This window comes from Papio anubis, chromosome 1 (assembly GCF_008728515.1).
Source record: "Papio anubis isolate 15944 chromosome 1, Panubis1.0, whole genome shotgun sequence".
Classification (NCBI taxonomy): Eukaryota; Metazoa; Chordata; class Mammalia; order Primates; family Cercopithecidae; genus Papio; species Papio anubis.
The window spans coordinates 52,284,295-52,303,539 of NC_044976.1; the positions used below are offsets into that span (position 1 = coordinate 52,284,295).

Genomic DNA, 19,245 nt, shown 5'->3' on the forward strand with positions numbered 1-19,245 from the left:
TTCTTTTAGCATTTCTGTTTGTTTGTTTAGAGATGAGGTCTCACTCTGTCACCCAGGCTAAAATGCAGTAGCAGGATCACAGCTCACTGCAGTCTCCAACTCTTAAGCTCAAGGAATGCACCTGCCTCCACCTCTCAAGTAGCTGGGACCACAGGCATGTACCACCATGCCATTCAACTAATTTTTTAATTTTTGTTGAGATGAGGTCTCCCTATGTTTTCCAAGCTGGTCTTGAACTCCTGGGCTCGAGTGATCCTCTCACCTCGGCCTCCCAAGTGCTGAACACCACACTCGGCCTCTTTTAGCTCTTTCTAAAGGACCTTTTAACAGGAATACACATATTGTAGATCTAGCTTAAAATTTCAACTTGCAAATTCAATCGAAACCATTTATGCTTACTTAGATTGATTTGTAAAATTACTGCAATTTCTTTAAATTCTTGATTGTAATTAGTTTTAGGATCATTACCAGCAATTCATACTTAAGGAGAGTTCACCGAATATCTATACATTACTAAGCACTATCTTTGATCACAAAAGCCAACTAATACTACAAGAGTGAAAGTTTTGATCCAGTGATCAAAAAATCAATAATGTTTTGTTATGCTATCATAAACTGTTTGTGAGAAGTTAATGTAGATGACTGCACATCACTGTATTTTATGCTTGGAAATATTCTGCTTCTGAATATAGAATTAACTAGCTTACACACATAGACTGTACTGTGCACCTGCATTTTAGTCACTTGGAATGAAAATTGAAAAAACAGACAGCATTAACAAGTAGGTGATTTTTATTATACCAGTACGAGAATATTATAGGCCCTCAAAAAATACAACTACTTAAATATGCTAAATATTAAGTTTATTGAATAAAGTTAGAGATAACTATGTGAAGATATGAAACACAGTTTTGGTACCTTTATGATGGGGGGAGGATTGCTATTTAACACTTTCGGAAGGCACTCATCTGACCCTTCTGCAAATGGTGGTTGAACAGGAAACACATGAGCCTATCAAATATAATTAAAAACCAAAAATGATTATTTTCATGATCATCTTACATTCAATAAGCATGCACAAATTAAAACTTCTTATAAAAATAGACAGCACAACCAAACTGACATATTTCGTGCTCCTTGCAAAGACAGGTTAAAGTTAAATAAACCCAAACACACCATTTTTTTTTTAATGTTACTTTCCCAACTTTACTAGACTCTGGTTCTGAATAACAAAAACCAATTTCACAAACAAGGATTCTCTGAAGCCACTGAAGAATACAAACCTACACAGATGGTAAAATAAAACAGAAACACTAATTTTCTAAGACAAACATTTGGATGACAAAAACAATGTAATTCTCAATCACTTAAAAAGATTTCTGTGGGAATTATCCAGAAGCTCACCTCAATTTCCAAAATCATTTCTTTAATATAAATTTTAAAACTTCCCTTCAGAAAACAAATATCTTGGCTGGGTGTGGTGGCTCACGCCTCTAATCCCAGCACTTTAAGAGGCTGAGGGCAGATCACTTTGAGGTCAGGAGTTTGGGACCAGCCTGGCCAACATGGTAAAACCCTGTCTCTACTAAAATTCAAAAAAAATTAGCCGGGCGTGGTGGCACACGCCTGTAGTCCCAGCTACTCGGGAAGCTGAGGTGGGAGAATCACTTGAACCCGGGAGGCAGACATTGCAGTGAGCCGAGATCAGGCCACTGCCCTCCAGCCTGGGTGACAGAGTGAGACGCTATCACAAAAAAAAAAAAAAACCTCTTACTGCCGCATATTTAAATATTTTAATAGTAGCTGTGCCAATGACATGGAAAATTAATTTAAAATTCAAATCCATTTAGTATGTACTCAGTAGAGAAATGGAGCCTCCAGAAGACAACTAGGATATCAATAAAGCATAGTGGCAGTCCATTCAGTTTAATTTCCAAAAATTAAGTGAATATCCACACTGTTCCTCTGAAAAAAAAATACCACATAAATGGTGGTTACAAATGATACAGCTCCAATAGTCTCAGAAGAGAGACCAAAAATCAACTTAGGGAAATCGTTTTGGGCGTGCTGATCAGTATGCTCTGCTAAAAATCAACCGTGCACTCCAAAACACAGACGTATTAACAAAAAGTATTTTAAAAAACATACCTCTGTGGCATAGATTTTGAAGAGTATCCATGAGATATACCAAGTCATCAGGAGAAAGACACCACACAGCCAGACATGGTAGAGTAGTGAGAGATTTAAGAGGCCACTCACTGTGTCAAGTGGCCTATGAACCTGCCTGTGAACACAGAAATTACTATTAATCCTCTAGGAAAAATGCAATCTAAATATTAACACACTGAAGTCTCCACACTGAGACACAAATATTATTTCTAAATAACAATGTTGACAGACTCCTCTCCTTTGGTACCCTTGTAGAGCTCTTTCCCTAATACTTTCTATAAGGTACATGAGGGAGCTTTAAGGAAAGCACAGACCTAAATCGGGACTACAGTTTCTCGTGTTAAAAATCTTCAATGACTTTTACTACGAAGGAAGAACGAGCTAAGCTTATAAGCCTTACTACGAGCAGCTGGATAAAAGATTATTATTGTTGCTTTGTAGTCTAATGCCGCAAAACCATTAAACATGACTAGTACCTCTCCTGGACCAGATTTCAGCTTTATCCTTATGCCCTATAAACCACAGATTCGCAGTCATTAAAAGCACATGCTCCTAAACAATGTTAAAGCAATTTAAGATACTCTGTTAGAATGCTAAGTAAAGCTAATGCTGCCATCTTTCCAAAACTTTGACTAGATCAATTGGCAAAGTTATTATAATCCTACAACCAGCACTGTGAAAACCAGGATTGGAACCTGACTCTGCCATTTCTAAGTGTTGTGATTAGGTAAATCACTCCACCCATCCCACCCTCGGTTTCCTCATCCATATAACAGTGGCATAATCTCTTCATTCTTCCTCTTAATCCTATCACAATTTTTAAAACAGCTTACATTAGGAGTGCCCAATACAGTGCTTGACATTCACTGGGGGAGTCAACCAATGATGAAGTTATTTTTAACTTCTAAGTAAACATTTATTGAGGCCCTGACATAAATGAAGGACAGAATATCAGGCACTCAGCCATACCCACAAAACATTTTTTGAGTGCAAAGAAGAAAAAAATATTGTTAAATCTCTATCAAATGCCATTATTACTTTTCTCTTTCCATTTCACCTAGTTTAAAATCTGGACTAAAACAATAAATGACTCATGCATTTGGTTTCATGCCTAGCAATTAAGCAGAAGACAAAACTGAATTTTGCCTAGAAACTTTGAAAAGTGAGAAACCATAATATCTCTTAAATACCATGCATGTCAATATTCCCACTCCCTAAAACTGCTATTAGTGAATTTCATATATGAAACAAAAACCCTTACAATGGAATACACAATAAGAACAAACACCAAGAGAAACTGACTTTTATTCAGCAAATACAAGAGATTAAACCTTTATGTGCAAAGTGCATAGAGGATAACCAGAACAATATACACCATTGCTGTCACTCGACTGCCACTTGTGACCTTCAACTAATCACCTGACCTTGCTCAATTTTGGTTTCCTCACAGGCTAAATTAGAACAATGCCACAGCATTGGTATATTCATGAGACACCAGAGAACGAATGATTGTTGGGGAGAAAGACAAAGCAGAGGACTGGACCATGCAACTCGAGAAATCCACTTTTGTAGAGTATAAAAGCTGCATCTAAGAACAATTATCATTGCTTACTTCTGCAGACAACTGGGTGAGTGGAGACAGAGGAGGAGACTTTTTCATTTTATACCCTATTATTACTATTATTTACTTTTTGAGACAGGGTCTCACCCTATTGCCTAGGCTGGAGTGCAGTGGCACAATTATAGCTCACTGCATCCTTGAACTCCTGGGCTCAAGCGACCCTCCTGCCTCAACCTCCCAAGTATCTGGGACTACAGGCATGTACCACCATCTCCTGCTAATTTTACCCTTTTATACACCTTTGGAATTTTAAACCATATAAACTATATGTATTCAAAAATGAATACAATTTTTTAAAATATGTTAAAGGCAAAATCTAAACAAAATATCTGGAAAACAGCTAACATCTAAGAGAATGGAAACAGAGTTAAAATTAGACTTTTTATGTATCACTTACTCATCGATGTGAAGGTTCATAGCAGTGCTAATCCAAGCTTTGGGAATATAGCCTGAGGGGAAAAAATACCAAGCTATGAACATAAAAAGTTATAAAACAAGTTTTAGTCAAGCTTTAGAATATAAGGTCAATGACATGGCCACATAAACACCAAGACCTCAGTCAAAATGTTAGACTGATTAGCAATTGACAGTAGGAAAGACAGTACTTACTAACACAGGCAGTCTTTGCTTTGCACAGTTCTGATATACACACATTTCAGTTACCACGGTTTAGTTAAAAAATACCAGTCACCCAAAAATATAGTTCAAACTCTAGTTACTGTGGTATATTAACTATAAGTGACTGCATACAGTACTTTTCAGTATGCAAATCAATATGTAGATAACAGATGCGCACTATAATCTGTGACCCAATCCCATCAGTTCTCTCAAGGTCTGTTGCTGATTGGTCACTTGGATCTGTTATTCAGTACAGATACGGACAGCAAAGCCTGTAGTTGTGTTGCCTCCTTGTTTCCCATAATAAATCCAAATGATACTTTTAAAAAATGAATAGCTAAAACAGGAAAGTAGTGCTTGCTTCAGCAGCACATATACTAAAATCAGAATGATAGAGAGATTAGCATAACCCCCATACAAGGATGACATGCAAATTCATGAAGCCTTCCATTAAAAAAAAAAAATGGTTTTAATAAAAAAAAAGAAACTGGCAAAAAAAAAAATCAAAGTGCAACAAAGAAATGAAAAGTGATAACGCTGAAAACGAAACTTGAATTGAACATAAATGAAGTTATAAGAGAAAAAGCAAATCAAGGAAATGATCATAGTCACTAAATTAGCCCAAATATACAACTCTAGAGGAACAACCAGGCTGACTGTATGTAGTAGGTTAATACATTACAATGAGGCTGGGCATGATGGCTCATGCCTATAATCCCAGTATTCTGGGAGGCCAAAGTGGGAGGATCACTTGAGGCCAAGAGTTCAAGACTAGTCTGGGCAACACAGCAAGACCCCATCTCTAAAAGAAAAGAGCCGCTACCAATCATCATGGCGGATGGGTGGCAAAACTCCACACAGGGCAGCTTGCAGAAGCTCGTGTCGTGATTTTTAGCTCCAGATCAACTGCAAGAACAAACCAGCAATCCCAAGAGGACCCACAGACCCTCTGAAGGAAGCAGACTGCTCCTGAGGAACCAGGAAACACCCCAAATACTGTGAGTGCCCCAACTGTGGAAGTGGAAAAGGAAGACCCTCCTCTCCTGAACACACACCCCCACTGGAGAAGCTGAAGGTCTGTTTGCAGAAGAAGTTTCTGACCTTACCTGGAGCTGAACCAATTTAGAGAGTCAAGAGAAATACAGGGGTAGAGGAAGCAGCAGAAAGGCCCTGGGAGCTCGCTGCGTTCCCTAGCAGGCCATTCCTGCCTGGCACCACAGGGTTTCATCGGACGGGTGACCAGAGGAGCAGGGGGTAAAACTCCACAGGGGGAAGGAAATCTCCAGCTGAACTCTGTAACAATTTGAACAAGGCAAGAAGCCTCCTGGCCAGAACCTGGGGAAGGGGGCAAATCTAATGTGCAGACTCCACAGGCGGGCAAGAACCAACCAAGCTCTTTTCTCTCCCAGCTGGGAGGCGGGTAGCCCAGGGCAAGTTTTCAAGCCCATCTCGCCCTCCACCTGGAAACAGACTCAGGGCTGTTGTGGGGCAGTGGGAGTGAGACTGGCCCTTTGGTTTGCATGGGACCTGGGTGAGGCCTGTGACTGCCAGCTTTCCCCCACTTCCCTGACAGTCTGCATGACTTGGCAGAGGCAGCCATAATCCTCCTAGGTACACAACTCCAGTGATCTGGGAATCTAACCCCCATCCCCCACAGCAGCTGCAGCAAAACCTGACCAAGGAGTGTTTGAGCCCACCCCCACCTGATGGTCCTTCCCTACTGGAATACAAAGGACATATAATCTCAGGAGTTCTAGGGCCCCACCCACTGCCAGTCCCTCTCCATACTACTACAGCTGAGGTTTTCTGGAAAGCGCCACCTCCTGGCAGGAGGCCCAACCAGCACAAAAGTAGAGCATTAAACCACCAAAGCTAAGAACCCTCATGGAGTCCGCTGCACCCCCTCACCACCTTCACTGGAACAGGTGCTGGTATCCATGGCTGAGAGACCCAGAAACAGTTCACATCACAGGACGCTGTACAGACAACCCCCAGTATCAGCCCAGGGACTGGTAAACTCACTGGGTGGCTAGACCCAGAAGAGAAACAATAATCACTGCAGTTCGGCTCATAGGAAGCCACATCCATAGGAAAAGGAGGAGAGTACTGCATCAAAGGAACACCTCGTGGGACAAAAGAATATGAACAACAGCCTTCAGCCCTAGACCTTCCCTCTGACAGAGCCTACCCAAATGAGAAGGAACCAGAAAACCAACCCTGGTAATATGACTAAACAAGGTTCTTCAACACCCCCAAAAAATCACACTAGTTCACCAGTAATGGGTCCAAACAAAGAAGAAATTCCTGACTTAACCTGAAAAATTCTTTTTTCAGGTTAGTTATTAGGCTAATCAGGGAGGGACTAGAGAAAGGCGAAGCCCATTGCAAAGAAAGCCAAAAAATGATACAAGAAGTGAAGGGAGAAATATTCATAGAAATAGATAGCTTAAAGAAAAAACAAACAAAAATTCAGGAAACTTTGCACACACTTTTAGAAATGTGAAATGCTCTGGAAAGTCTCAGCAATAGAACTGAACAAGTAGAAAGAAATTCAGAGCTTGAAGACAAGATCATCAAATTAACCCAATCCAACAAAGACAAAGAAAAAAAGAATAGGAAAATATGGACAAGGTCTCTAAGAAGTCTGGGATTATGTTAAGCGACCAAACTTAAGGATAATCGGTGTTCCTGAGGAAGAAGAGAATTTTAAAACCTTGGAAAACATTATTTGGGGGAATAATCAAAGAAAATTTCCCTGGCCTTGCTAGACCTAGACATCCAAACACAAGAAGCACAAAGAACACCTGAAGGTCGGATTTTGTTTAAATTATTACGTGTTGCTAACAAGATTAATGTTTTCACCTTGCACTATTCGTGATATTAAATAATAAACTGCATTTTTGTGCTTAATAGTCATGTTAATAAATGCCATCAGTTTCCTTTACCAACAAAATACATCATATTAGTATTGAGTTACGAGTTATAAAAAGGAGTATGTCATTTCTAGACAAAGTAATGACCAAATGATGCACAGTATTTTTTCTTTTTTAAAAAAAGAATGCATTTGTTTTTAATTGTGGTAAAAAACCTATAACATAAAATTTACCATCTTAGGCCGGGCGTGGTGGCTCATGACTGTAATCCTAGCACTTTGGGAGGCAGAGGTGGGCGGATCACCTGAGGTCAAGAGTTTGAGACCAGCCTGACAACAGGGTGAAATACCGTCTCTACTAAAAATACAAAAAATAGCCGGGCGTGGTGGTGCATGCCTGGTAGTGGTCCCAGCTACCTGGGAGGCTGAGGCAGGAGAATTGCTTGAACCCAAGAGGTGGAGGTTGCAGTGAGCCAAGATCGTGCCATTACACTCTAGCCTGGGTGACAGAGCGCAAAAAAAAAAACAAACAAATTTACCATCTTAGCCATCTTTAAGTGTTCAGTACAGTAAACTATATGCACATTTTTGTGCAACAGATCTCTAGAACCTTTCATTTCGCAAAACTGAAACTCCACCCCTTCCCAACTCTCTAGCCCAACAACCACCATTCTGTTTTCTAAGAGTTTGACTATTTTAGATACCTCATATAAGTGGAATAATACAGTATTTGTCTTTTTGTGACTGGCTTATTTCACTTAGCATAATGTCCTCAAGGTTTATTCACGCTGTAGTACATAACAAGATTTCCTTCTTTTTAAAGGCTAAACAATATTTCATTATAGGTATATGTAACATTTTCTTTAACAATATTTTCCTAAATACATACGACTAAATACATTCTCTTTGACAATTTAAACAATGAATCAGCTGGGCTAATCACATACCTATAAATGTAGAAAACGCACAAACACAAGAATGACTTTGTAACTGACATTTTCTGGGTTATGAGATAATATATCACTGTATCAAAAAACAGAAATTCTTACCAAGAAAATAATATAAAATGCAGAAATTTCTAACCAGGAACAGTGATTCCACACAACTGTGTTTAACTAGTAAAAGCAGAGATCTCCTAAAACGCAAGAACTTGTATTGCTGTGGGGGAAAAAAACCAGAATCAAATGACACATCCAAATCAAATGATACACTCAACATCATCTTAAAGCAAGCACTTAGCTGTAACAGTCAGTCTACATAAAAAACATAATTATTGTACAAGAAGACAAAGGGTATTGCAGAAGCAAAAACATCAACTATTTCAGATGTTAAAAAATTTAATATTTATATTATTCAACATCTCACTGATATAAAATGAGAAATAAGAAAATTAACCGTATCAATCCATACTTGGTACTAAACACTATGGAGATGAAGAAAGTACAAGAAACACAGTAACAACAGCAGTTAACATTTTTTTGTTGCTTACCATGTACCAGGTACTGTCCTAAGCACTTTACATATTTGAATTCATTTAAACCTCATAAGAACCCTATGAGGGAGTTTTTACTACTACCCTCATCTTAGAGATGAAGAAAACAAGGCACAGAGAGATTAAATAACAACCAATGTTATCAGCCAGCAAAAGGAAAATCTGAGCTATCAATCCAGGCAGGCTAGCCTCAGAGCCTCCAACCTTAAAAATAATGCATACTGCCTTTGTACTAAATTTTTTAAAATGCTATTTGCAGAAAAATGGGAGGCAGTGAAGAAGATACTAGCCTAGGAATAAAGAATTGTGAGTTCTAGTGCTCCCTCTTTCTGTATAACCCTCAGTAAGTCATGCCTCCTCTCTAATTATGTGAAAGATAAGAAAGTTGAACCAGCTAAATAGTTCCTTAGTGGGAACCTGAAAATTCTAATGATCTAAGACAGGGGTGCCTTATCTTTGGGCTTCCCTGGGCCTCACTGAAAGAAGAATTGTCTTGGGCGACACATAAAATACACTAACGATAGCTGATGAGCTTAAAAAAAAAAAAAAAAAAAAGAGGCCGGGGTGCAGTGGCTCACACCCGTAATCCTAGCACTTTAGGAGGCTGAGGCAGGCATGTCACTTGAGGACAGGGGTTCGTAACCAACATGGTGAAACCCCGTCTCTACTACAAATACAAAAATTAGCCAGGCGTGGTGGCACATTCCTGTAATCCAAGCTACTCGGGAGGCTGAGGCAGGAGAACCGTTTGAACCCAGGAGGCGGAGGTTGCAGTGAACCAAGACTGTGCCACTGCACTCCAGCCTGGGCAATGGTGAGACTCTGTCTCAAAAAAAAAAAAAAAAAAAAAAGAAAGGAAAAAAAAAATCTCATAATGTTTAAAGAAAGTTTATGAATTTGTCTTGGGCCACATGCGCCCTTGGGCCACAGGTTGGAAAAGCTTGATCTAAGAGAAAGGAATCAAATAAGAAAAAAAATCAAATGTCTTTTCTTGAAAAACCTACACGTTTTCTGAAACAAAGGTTGTCTGCCTCTCTCTCCTTCTCACTCTCTGCCTCTAAAATACCAATGGAAAACAAGATAAATGATTAGAAGGAATCTAAGGAAAAAGAAAAAAAGATGAACTTCTCTTTTTTTTTTTTTGTTGGAGATAAGAGTCTTGCTCTGCCTCCCAGACTCGAGTGAAGTGGCACCATCTCAGCTCACCGCTACCACCACTTCCCAGGTTCAATCAATTCTTGTGCTTCAGCCTCCTGAGTAGCTAGGACTACAGGTGCGCCACGCCTGGCTAATTTTTACATTTTCAGTAGAGATGGGTGGGGTATTGCCATATTGCCCAGGCTGCTCTCAAACTCCTGAGCTCAGGCAATCTGCCCACCTTGGCCTCCCAAAGTGCTAGGATTACAGGCATGAGCCACTGCACCTGTATGCTTATATTAGGACTGATCCTTCCTTAAGGAATTTCAGAAGCTTAAGAATAGCAAAGAATTATAGTACTGAGAAGCTATATCTTCATATCATGAATGGAGATGCCTACAGTATCTTACAAAAAGCAGCCCAGGCCAGGTGCAGTGGCTCACGACTGTAATCCCAACACTTTGGGAGGACAAGGTAGGCAGATCACTTGAGGTCAGGAGTTCGAGACCAGCCTGGCCATCATGGTAAAACCCCGTCTCTACTAAAAATACAAAAATAATATATATAAGATAAGGCACGGTGGCAGCCGCCTGCAATCCCAGCTCTTCAGAAGGCTGAGCCGGGAGGATTGCTTGAACCTGAGAGGCAAAAGTTGCCGTGAGCTGAGACTGCACCACTGCACTCCAACCCGCGTGACAGAGCGACACTATGTCTCAAAAAGAAAACAAACAAAAAGTAGTCCATATAAATACTTGGTCACTAATCATATTGCTTCAATTATATTGGTCTGTTCAACTATTTTCGAAGTACAAGATGTGGAATTGCACTATTCTGTGTAGCCACTGGGTGCTACCACTACCACACACCTGCCCCAATAAAAACGGCATAGTTCCTATACTATTCCTACCACAGCTTTCACCTCAACCATTCTTCACAAAGGTTCAGAGAGGCTAGGGAAGCAGGGAGACATTTCAGCAGACAGGCAGAAAATACCATTTCCCCCACCTCTTGCTCCCATGCTGAAGTGTTTTTCAATTCTCTGTTGGATTTCTTCTGTGATTTGGCTATGAACTACCCTTCACTAAATATTTACTATGTGCCAGGCACTATGCTAAACGCTCTATAAATCTCATTTAATACTTTCAACAGTCTTGTTGGCATAGTTTGCCAAGCCCTGTCTTGATGTACATTTCTTTGTGCCCTACTTCATACTAACAGTCTGCTTTTCCCTATCGGTCCATCATTAAGAATTATTTTTTGTTAATGTTCTTTTTTGGTTGGTTGGTTTTGTTTTCATCTTTTTTATTATTTGTATTTTTTACAATCCTGGTAACTCATAGAACAATGAATTTGATAAAGGCAATAGAATTGGTTTTAGTAGTGTAGGCAAGTTTAAAGAAAAAACTAATGGACTAATGGCAAATTGGTTAAAATTAGTAGATCTTTTAAAAGCCTTAATTTTTCTACAAAAATTAGCTGGGTGTGGTAGTGCACACCTATAGTCCCAGCTACTCGTGAGGCTGAGGCAGAAGAATCATTTGAACCCAGGAGGTGGAGGTTGCAGTGAGCCGAGATTGCGCCACTGCACTCCAGCCTGGGCAACAAGAGCAAAACTCCGTCTCAAAAAAAAGCCTTAAATTTTCATAGTTACATGAAAAAAGTAGTTAATGAATAATGTATATAAGATAAAACCACTTATATAAACCCCACTCCACAAAATATATAATGTTATAAGTACATACATGTAAATGTACACTAAACGGTCTGGAAGAATATAAACTTTACCAGTTTAGTGTATTATCCTTAATCCCATTGGTAACAATGGTTACCAGTGGGACAGAGATTGAGACTGGCCACGGGGTGGTCAAGGGAACATTCAACTTATCAATATGATATTTAAATATTTTATAATAAAAATATTATCATTCTTGGAAAGCTACCTGACAGGTAGCATCAAAAATAATGGTGATATAAACATACTCAGACTGTCTGGCAATAAATAAATAAATAAATAACGATGATAATGTTAATTGTTGTTATTGCTTATAAAATTCTTTAAGCTCTAAAGTTCTCTGGTCAACTTGGCTATTAATCACCACATCGCGCTCTACAGAGGGTCAGAAGGGGAATGGGTCTGACTTCTCACAGTTTCCTGACAATCCAACTTGCTTCCTTAGCAACTTAAAATGCATATGGAAAGGTCATACACCGTATGCCGCACTCCTAGAATTAATGAAAGAAGGATAAGCTATGGTGTCATCCCTCCCTCTTAGTCTTCTCGGGAGGCAAACCTATCCTGCTGGGCAAGACACTTACAAACCTGATGGGCAGGAAACTATGGTCCTAGGCATCAAGAGCCATCATTTCCACTAGCCTTCCCAAATCTTCAGCTTCTTCATTCCACTGCCCTTCCACCGCACCACCCAGCAAAACACCTGCTCCAACTATCCCCAGGCTGGAGAACAGCACCCAACTCAGCAGACCAATACCACTATACACTCATGGCTATAAGACATGCCCCAAATACATTTTTTGACCAAATACTGAATCACCAATTGTTAAAAATCAATATTCTGCCAAAGCTGAAGCCAAAGCTATTACCATCACAGAATAAACTTTTGGGATTAAGAATAAATCTAACATTTTACCAAAAGAAATCACAAAAAAAAAAAAAGTACTAAAATTTTACAAATTTTGACATTACATTGTAGAAACAATAATTTTTGCTCCAATGTCCAGTCTTTAGTCTACCAGGGCATGAATGAAGGAAGTAATAGAATTGTGCAAATGAGGAGCAGCAGAAACAGGCTGGGAAGAGCCCTCACGCATCCGTGAGACATCTCAACCATCTTTCCCTCTCCTGCCAGAGGACTGCTTCTCAGTTCCAGGAATGACTCCTATCAGATTACATTTTTAAGACCTAACTGAAAGGTAGATTATACTCTACCACTCAAACCAGCTGAAACTGTTTTATTTATACAAACTTTGCCTTGTTCTGAAAATGGTAGGAGACAGTAAGTGACATATTCTAAAATTACTTGCACATCCCCAAACTCACAAGGTTCTTAAGTTCAAAAAGAAGCTAGCAGGCCAGCCACGATGGTTCACACCTGTAACCCCAGCACTTTGGGAGGCCAACACGGGCAGATAGCTTGAGCCCAGGAGCTTGAGACCAGCCTGGGCAACATGGAGAAACCCCGTCTCTACAAAAAATACAAAAATTAGCCAGGCACAGTGCTGCACACCTGGAGCCCCAGATACTCGGTGGGGCTGAGGTGGGAGGACTGCTTGAGCCAGGAGGTCAACGCTGCAGTGAACCATGATCACGCCACTGCACTCCAGCCTGGGTGACAGAGTGAGACTCTGTCTCAAAAAAAAGAAAAAAAAAAAAAGCAGCAGCTGGGCGTGGTGGCTCATGCCTATAATCCCAGCACTTTGGGAGGCCGAGGTAGGTGGATTACTTGAGGTAAGGAGTTCAAGACCAGCCTGGCCAATATGGTGAAACCCTGTCTCTACTAAAAATACAAAAATTAACTGGGCATGGTGGCATGTGGGGGCTGAGGCAGGAGAATTGCTTGAACCCGGGAGGCGGAGGTTGCAGTCAGTCGAGATCGCCCCACTGCACTCCAGGCTGGGCGAAGGCAAGACTCTGTCTCAAAAAAAAAAAAAAAAAAAAAGAAGCTACAGATTACTATGTATGAACGTCATCAAACCCTGGTGGATCACAGCAAGTGCCACTACCTAGCAGGAAGAGAAACAGTGTAGCAAAGAGGTATTCTGAGAATGGCAAAAGGTAGCTACAACTCTCAAAAACATGCTGAAGTCTCATGAAGACAAATATTTTCTCTCTAAATGGCATTTTGAGGATTTCAGTTCTAAGTTTTGGTTACCAAATATTGAATGAATCAGATAAATCCAGTTATATACATAAGCACCAAGGCAATTTTACCTCAGCCAAATTTTGACATAAAGCAATGCTCAAGTGATCTTACCTGTATAATGGGAAATGGAAGATAGTTCATGTTGTTAACAAAATACAAGAGGCTATAGCTATAGCCCATGAATGCTCCAGCCAGTAGGAAAAAAAGATGATATTCATTCAAGCAGGTTTGCGCAGCAGGGCTACCAAAGCTGAAGGGAAAAAATTAAGTTATTAATTCAACAGTCAGGGACATATATCACTGTTTTAGGCTCAATGTTTACCGAAGGCAAAGCTTAATTACTTTAATGACTTAAGACTTAAGAAATGTCCCAAATTCTAACAAGATGGCTCGTTTTCGGTAAGTGTGAACAAAATTAACAAAACCTTTTTTCCTGAATCATGAAACTCTGATCTTTAATTAATTCTACCTCTATTCCCCTGGAAATCTGATATGATTAAGAATATCTACTATAATAATAAACAGTGTTGCTTACAAGCTGGTAAACTGTGTCCGGGCTGAGAGCAACTATAAATGAGTTACACATACCTGATAGAGATGCCATAACATTGGGTTTGTGTTATCTCTTTAAAACTGAGTATTCCCTCATGGGGATCCTGGATGCTGTGCCCAAAAAACTGCTACAAGAGATACTACTGGATTTTGTGGGGCACAAGGTCTTTAAAGCAGAGAGTCCCATACATGTCTGATACTGATTTTTTTTCCTCCTTGTACCTGAGTTGTATCCACAGACAAGACTGCAGCTCCCACGTGGCTATGGGACTTATCATCTGTTTGAACTGCCTGAAGGACTCCTGCTGAAGAGGAACTCCTGATGCTTCCCAAATCTAAGAGGATCCCCCTGCTGGACACTGCTCTTAGCCCCCTCCCCTATTATTTTACAATAGCTTTCATTATAAGCATAAGATCTATTTGGTAAACAACAAGCTCTCAAACTCCTTTCTAAAAAAAAAGAACTCCTTTGCGAGTTTTTTGAGAATCTCTATGATCTATCAGATATCTGGGGGTATACAGAGACAACATCATAATTCAGTAGAACGCCATTTTTAACAGACGCACACACGTTGTAGGCCTGCCCCACCATCTAACTCCAGGAGAGGTAAGACTCAAGGTTAACTGTTATCTGAACTCCGAGTTACAAAATGATGAAGAAAGATTCGTTTTGTTAAAGATTCTGACTGTGAAATCATCAGGAAATGTATTTGTAATAGGCACTATAATGTCTTCAACAACTTGTAGCTTACGGTTGCCTTCTGCTCCCTGGAACTTCACTGCCACCTCCATTAGGAAGAGAAGTGCAAAAAAGAATTCAAGACTCATCCATGGTGAGCAGTTGGGATTTCCTTTTTCATAGCAATCCTGTACTCACAGTCTTTTATCATTTAATGTTTATCAACAGGACAGGTTTCACCAAGAAAGCTTATGAGGTTAAGGGGGGGAAAAACTACCTGCCTTATATAATAGTAGCTGGAGGCAAAAAGAAAATCAAGTATTCAGTAGTAATATGTAACACTGTTTTAAAGTCAGTGGAAAACAGAGAATTTAAGATCACTCCAATCATCTTTGTTTAAAAAAAAAAAACAAAAACAAAAACAAGGTCTCACTACACTGCCCAGGCTGGAGTGCAGGAGCTATTCACAGGCATAATCACAGGGCACTGCAGCCTCCAATTCCTGAACTCAAGGGATCCTCCTGCCTCCGCCTGCCAAGCAGTGGGACTACAGGCGCATGCCACCACTCCTGGCTCCCAGTAATCTTTTCTAATTTTTAAAGTCAGAATATCAACTTGCAATTAGTATCAATGCCATGTGTTCAAGAACTATAGGAGTTTCAAAATTATAAAAGCGCTCTATAAAAGGCAGTTACAATTTCTTAAAATTTTTTCTTCATTCTTTCCATACTACCCTTCCTTCAAACTCCAACCAAATGCTACCTCCTCCAAGAACATGTGTGGATCCCTCGTTTTCTGAACTTCCACAGGTTTTATCTGCACATCTCACTTTCTTCGTCCTATTACATTCCTCTGCATCCATGTCTTAATTTCTCTATTGTTCTCAACTCTCAAGGAGCTTATAGTCTATGTTTGAATCACTCTCATAAATCGCATAGCACCTTGCACATAGTTTTTTTAATTGCTGAATTCAATAAACATAAAATATTAAAAACATTTGATGTATACAAAAAAGCACCTTTCACAGAAGTCTGGAAAGCAAAGATTACTCATAGGATTAACCTATATAGGTCACCTTTGGCTTAGTAATTAAACGAAGTTCCTAAGGAAAAATATATTTAATATTACCTGTTAGTACCAGTGCAGGGGACCACGAGAAAACTGTACTGGCCCTGGGTTATCACTGCAGCACACCAGGCCATCACCATTCCCATTGCAGCATGAATAAATGAGTGCATGAGTTGCTGAGGATGAATGATCTTCCCTATCAGAGCAAGTCTGGAGCAAGGAATAGAAGGCACAACTGCAAAGGAAACACATTACTGTGGCTTTATAATCTGCAGCATATGCAGTTAGAGGATCTAAACTGTCCCCTCTCATGCTGGCACAAATGCTCCAAAGGCAGAAAGAAACCCACAGTCAATGTAAAACACAAAACAGAAAAATGTAAAGTTAAAAATTCTAAGTTAAAAAAATTTGAGGAAAGCATGAATAAACAGACACAAAAAAAATCCAAAGAATCTAGAGATGAAACCTAAGGGCACCATGATGAACATTTTTCATTAAAATTTCCTAATAGTTCAAATAGTGCCTATCCTAGTATTCTCATAAGCACCATAAAAGAGTAATGATTTTTTTTTTCCATATATGGACTACTGCAATGGTCTTGCAGTGTGGGAGAGTGACTGGGCTCAGCTCCTGAATACTGACTTTTTATTTATTTATTTATTTATTTTATCTTATTTTATTTATTTTTGAGACAGAGTTTCACTGTTGTTGCCCAGGCTGGAGTGCAGTGGCACAATCTTGGCTCACTGCAACCTCTGCCTCTCGGGTTCAAGCGATTCTCCTGCTTCAGCCTCCCAAGTAGCTGGGATTATGGGCGCCTGCCACTATGCCCGGCTAGTTTTTGTATTTTTAGTAGAGACAGGGTTTCACCATGTTGGCCAGGCTGGTCTCAAACTCCTGACCTTAGGTGATCCACCCACCTTGGCCTCCCAAAGTGTTGGGATTACAAGCATGAGCCACCATGCCTGGCCTACTTTTTAAAAAGAGCTCCTACCATCAGCATTTGAAACTGTCAATATATAGTCCACTTATGAAAAAAAAAACCATAAAGAAGGTAAATACTGACAACATAAATGCTAAGATAAATGCTTATATGGGGATTTTTAATACCCTTCAGACAATCCAAAAACATTTTCTGCAAATGAGCTAGGGAGGCAAGTATGGGTAGGACATGAGGGATGTTTACCTTTGGAAACAGCTAGCCTAGGGTTCCCTGATCTATCTATGCAGGTATTTTCCTCTTACTATACTCAAAGTAAAGAGATGGCAGGAGGTAGAAAATTAAGTATGAAGGGACAAGTTTCAGGTGCTTTACACTTTGAGGAAGAGGCTCCTATCACCTCTCCCTCCCTACCAGAAATGCCCACAAGGTCCTACTGACTGTGCAACTAACTTGTAACACTCTAAATATACCAAATCCTCTCATGTCACTAAGCCTTTTTATATGCTATACCTTCTCTCTAGAACATCATATTCCTTCTTTGTTTACTTAATTCAACTCATCCTGCAAGGCTTGGTTTAAGCATCATCTCCTCAAGTTCCCCCATGCTGGGGCAAGTGGTGCTCCTATATAAGCTCTTACCATCCAATGTACTGTAATCAAATATGCTTCATGTTTACTGTCTGTCTCTCCATTAACCACAATCCTCTGGAGAAAGATGGAACCGTATCATTTCTCTCTTCTCCTCACACAATGCATAGCACATAGTAAATGCATAAGGGATGGTTACCAAAGGAATGAGCCAAAGTGAATAGTCAGGCTTTAAGAAGGACTGGCTGGGGACCCCTCGACTGACATATTACATACAGAAGATGACCCACGCACAAGGGAGAGTATGAAAGAACACTCTGTTTAAGTGTGGCTGTAAGCCAAAGAGTTTTGAACAGGGCTTGCATGGAAAAAGCCTACCAGCCAATAGAGAGGAATTAAGAAAGCAGGCTGGGTGCAGTGGTTCACGCCTCTAATCCCAGCACTGTGGGAGGCCGAGGCAGGCAGATCACAAAGTCAAGAGTTTGAGACCAGCCTGGCCAATATGGTGAAACCCCGTCTCTACTAAAAATACAAAAAAATAGCCAGGTGTGGTGGTGGGCAACTGTAATCTCACCTACTCAGGAGGCTGAGACAGGAGAATCACTTGAACCCAGGAGGCGGAGGTGGCAGTGAGCCAAGACCACACCACTGCACTCCAGCCTGGGCAACAGAGCGAGACTGCATCTCAAAAAAAAAAAAAAAGAAAGAAAGAAAGAAAGCGAGGCCAGGCCCAGTGGCTCACGTCTGTAATCACAGTACTTTGGGAGGCCAAGGCAAGCAGATCACTTGAGGTCAGGAGTTCAAGACCAGCTTGCCCAACCCCCGTCTCTACTAAAAATACAAAAATTAGCCAGGCGTGGTGGCATACGCCTGTAATCCCAGCTACTCAGGCAGCTGAGGCAGGAGAATTGCTTGAACCTGGGAGGTGGACGTTGCAATGAGCCAAGATCACGCCACTGCACTCCAGCCTGGGCGACAAAGCTAGACTCCGTCTTGGAGACCAAAAAAAGAAAGCAAGCAAGGGAAAAGGATAAGTACTGTAACATCCAGAGTTAGAATTTAAAAATTTACACCATATTTTACAAAGAAGTACTGAAGAGCTAAAAAGGAAAATGATGTAGGCTGGGCGCGGAGACTCACACTTGTAATCCCAACATTTTGGAAGGCCGAGGCAGGCCGATCACCTGAGGTTGGAAGTTTGAGACCTGCCTGACCAACAGAGAGAAATCTCGTCTCTACTAAAAATAGAAAAAATTAGCTGGGTGTGGTGTGCATGCCTGTAATCACAGCTACTCGGGAGGCTGAGGTAGGAGAATCGCTTGAACCAGGGAGGCAGAGGTTGCGGTGAGCCGAGATCATGCCATTGCACTTCAGCCTGGGCAACAAGAACGAAACTCTGTCTCAAAAAAAAAAAAAAAAAAAAAAATCCTCCCGGTCTGAGTATTCTATGATCCCACTGCATCTGTTTTCTCTTTTAAAAAAAAAAAAAAAAAAGGCCAGGCATGGTGGCTCACACCTATAACCCCAGCACTTTGGGAGGCCGAGGCAGGCAGATCACAAGGTCAGGAGATCGAGACCATCCTGGCTCACATGGTGAAACCCCGTTTCTACTAAAATACAAAAAC

The 19,245-nt window shown here is 40.4% G+C and overlaps 1 protein-coding gene and 1 non-coding gene across 6 annotated transcripts in view; one reads left to right on the top strand and one right to left on the bottom strand.

Annotated features, from left to right (window-relative positions):
- The window catches only part of NDC1 (NDC1 transmembrane nucleoporin), a 67,743-nt gene that overhangs the window by 40,008 nt on the left and 8,490 nt on the right, over window positions 1–19,245 (bottom strand). For 4 of the 5 annotated variants that reach the window (XM_021941787.2, XM_003891914.4, XM_031668960.1 and 1 more), the window contains exons 4-9: window positions 16,150–16,324; window positions 13,902–14,040; window positions 8,330–8,438; window positions 4,188–4,239; window positions 2,149–2,284; window positions 919–1,011 (exon numbers count right to left, since the gene is read on the bottom strand). In XM_021941787.2, the coding sequence (XP_021797479.1) occupies window positions 919–1,011; window positions 2,149–2,284; window positions 4,188–4,239; window positions 8,330–8,438; window positions 13,902–14,040; window positions 16,150–16,324 (704 nt within the window). Of the gene's footprint in view, window positions 1–918; window positions 1,012–2,148; window positions 2,285–4,187; window positions 4,240–8,329; window positions 8,439–13,901; window positions 14,041–16,149; window positions 16,325–17,671; window positions 17,738–19,245 lie in introns of those variants that run through there. The other variant, XM_031668963.1, reaches the window with a different exon arrangement.
- Window positions 4,762–4,865, top strand: LOC116272062. Its single transcript, XR_004180793.1, has one exon. It is a non-coding gene; the product is annotated as a U6 spliceosomal RNA (small nuclear RNA).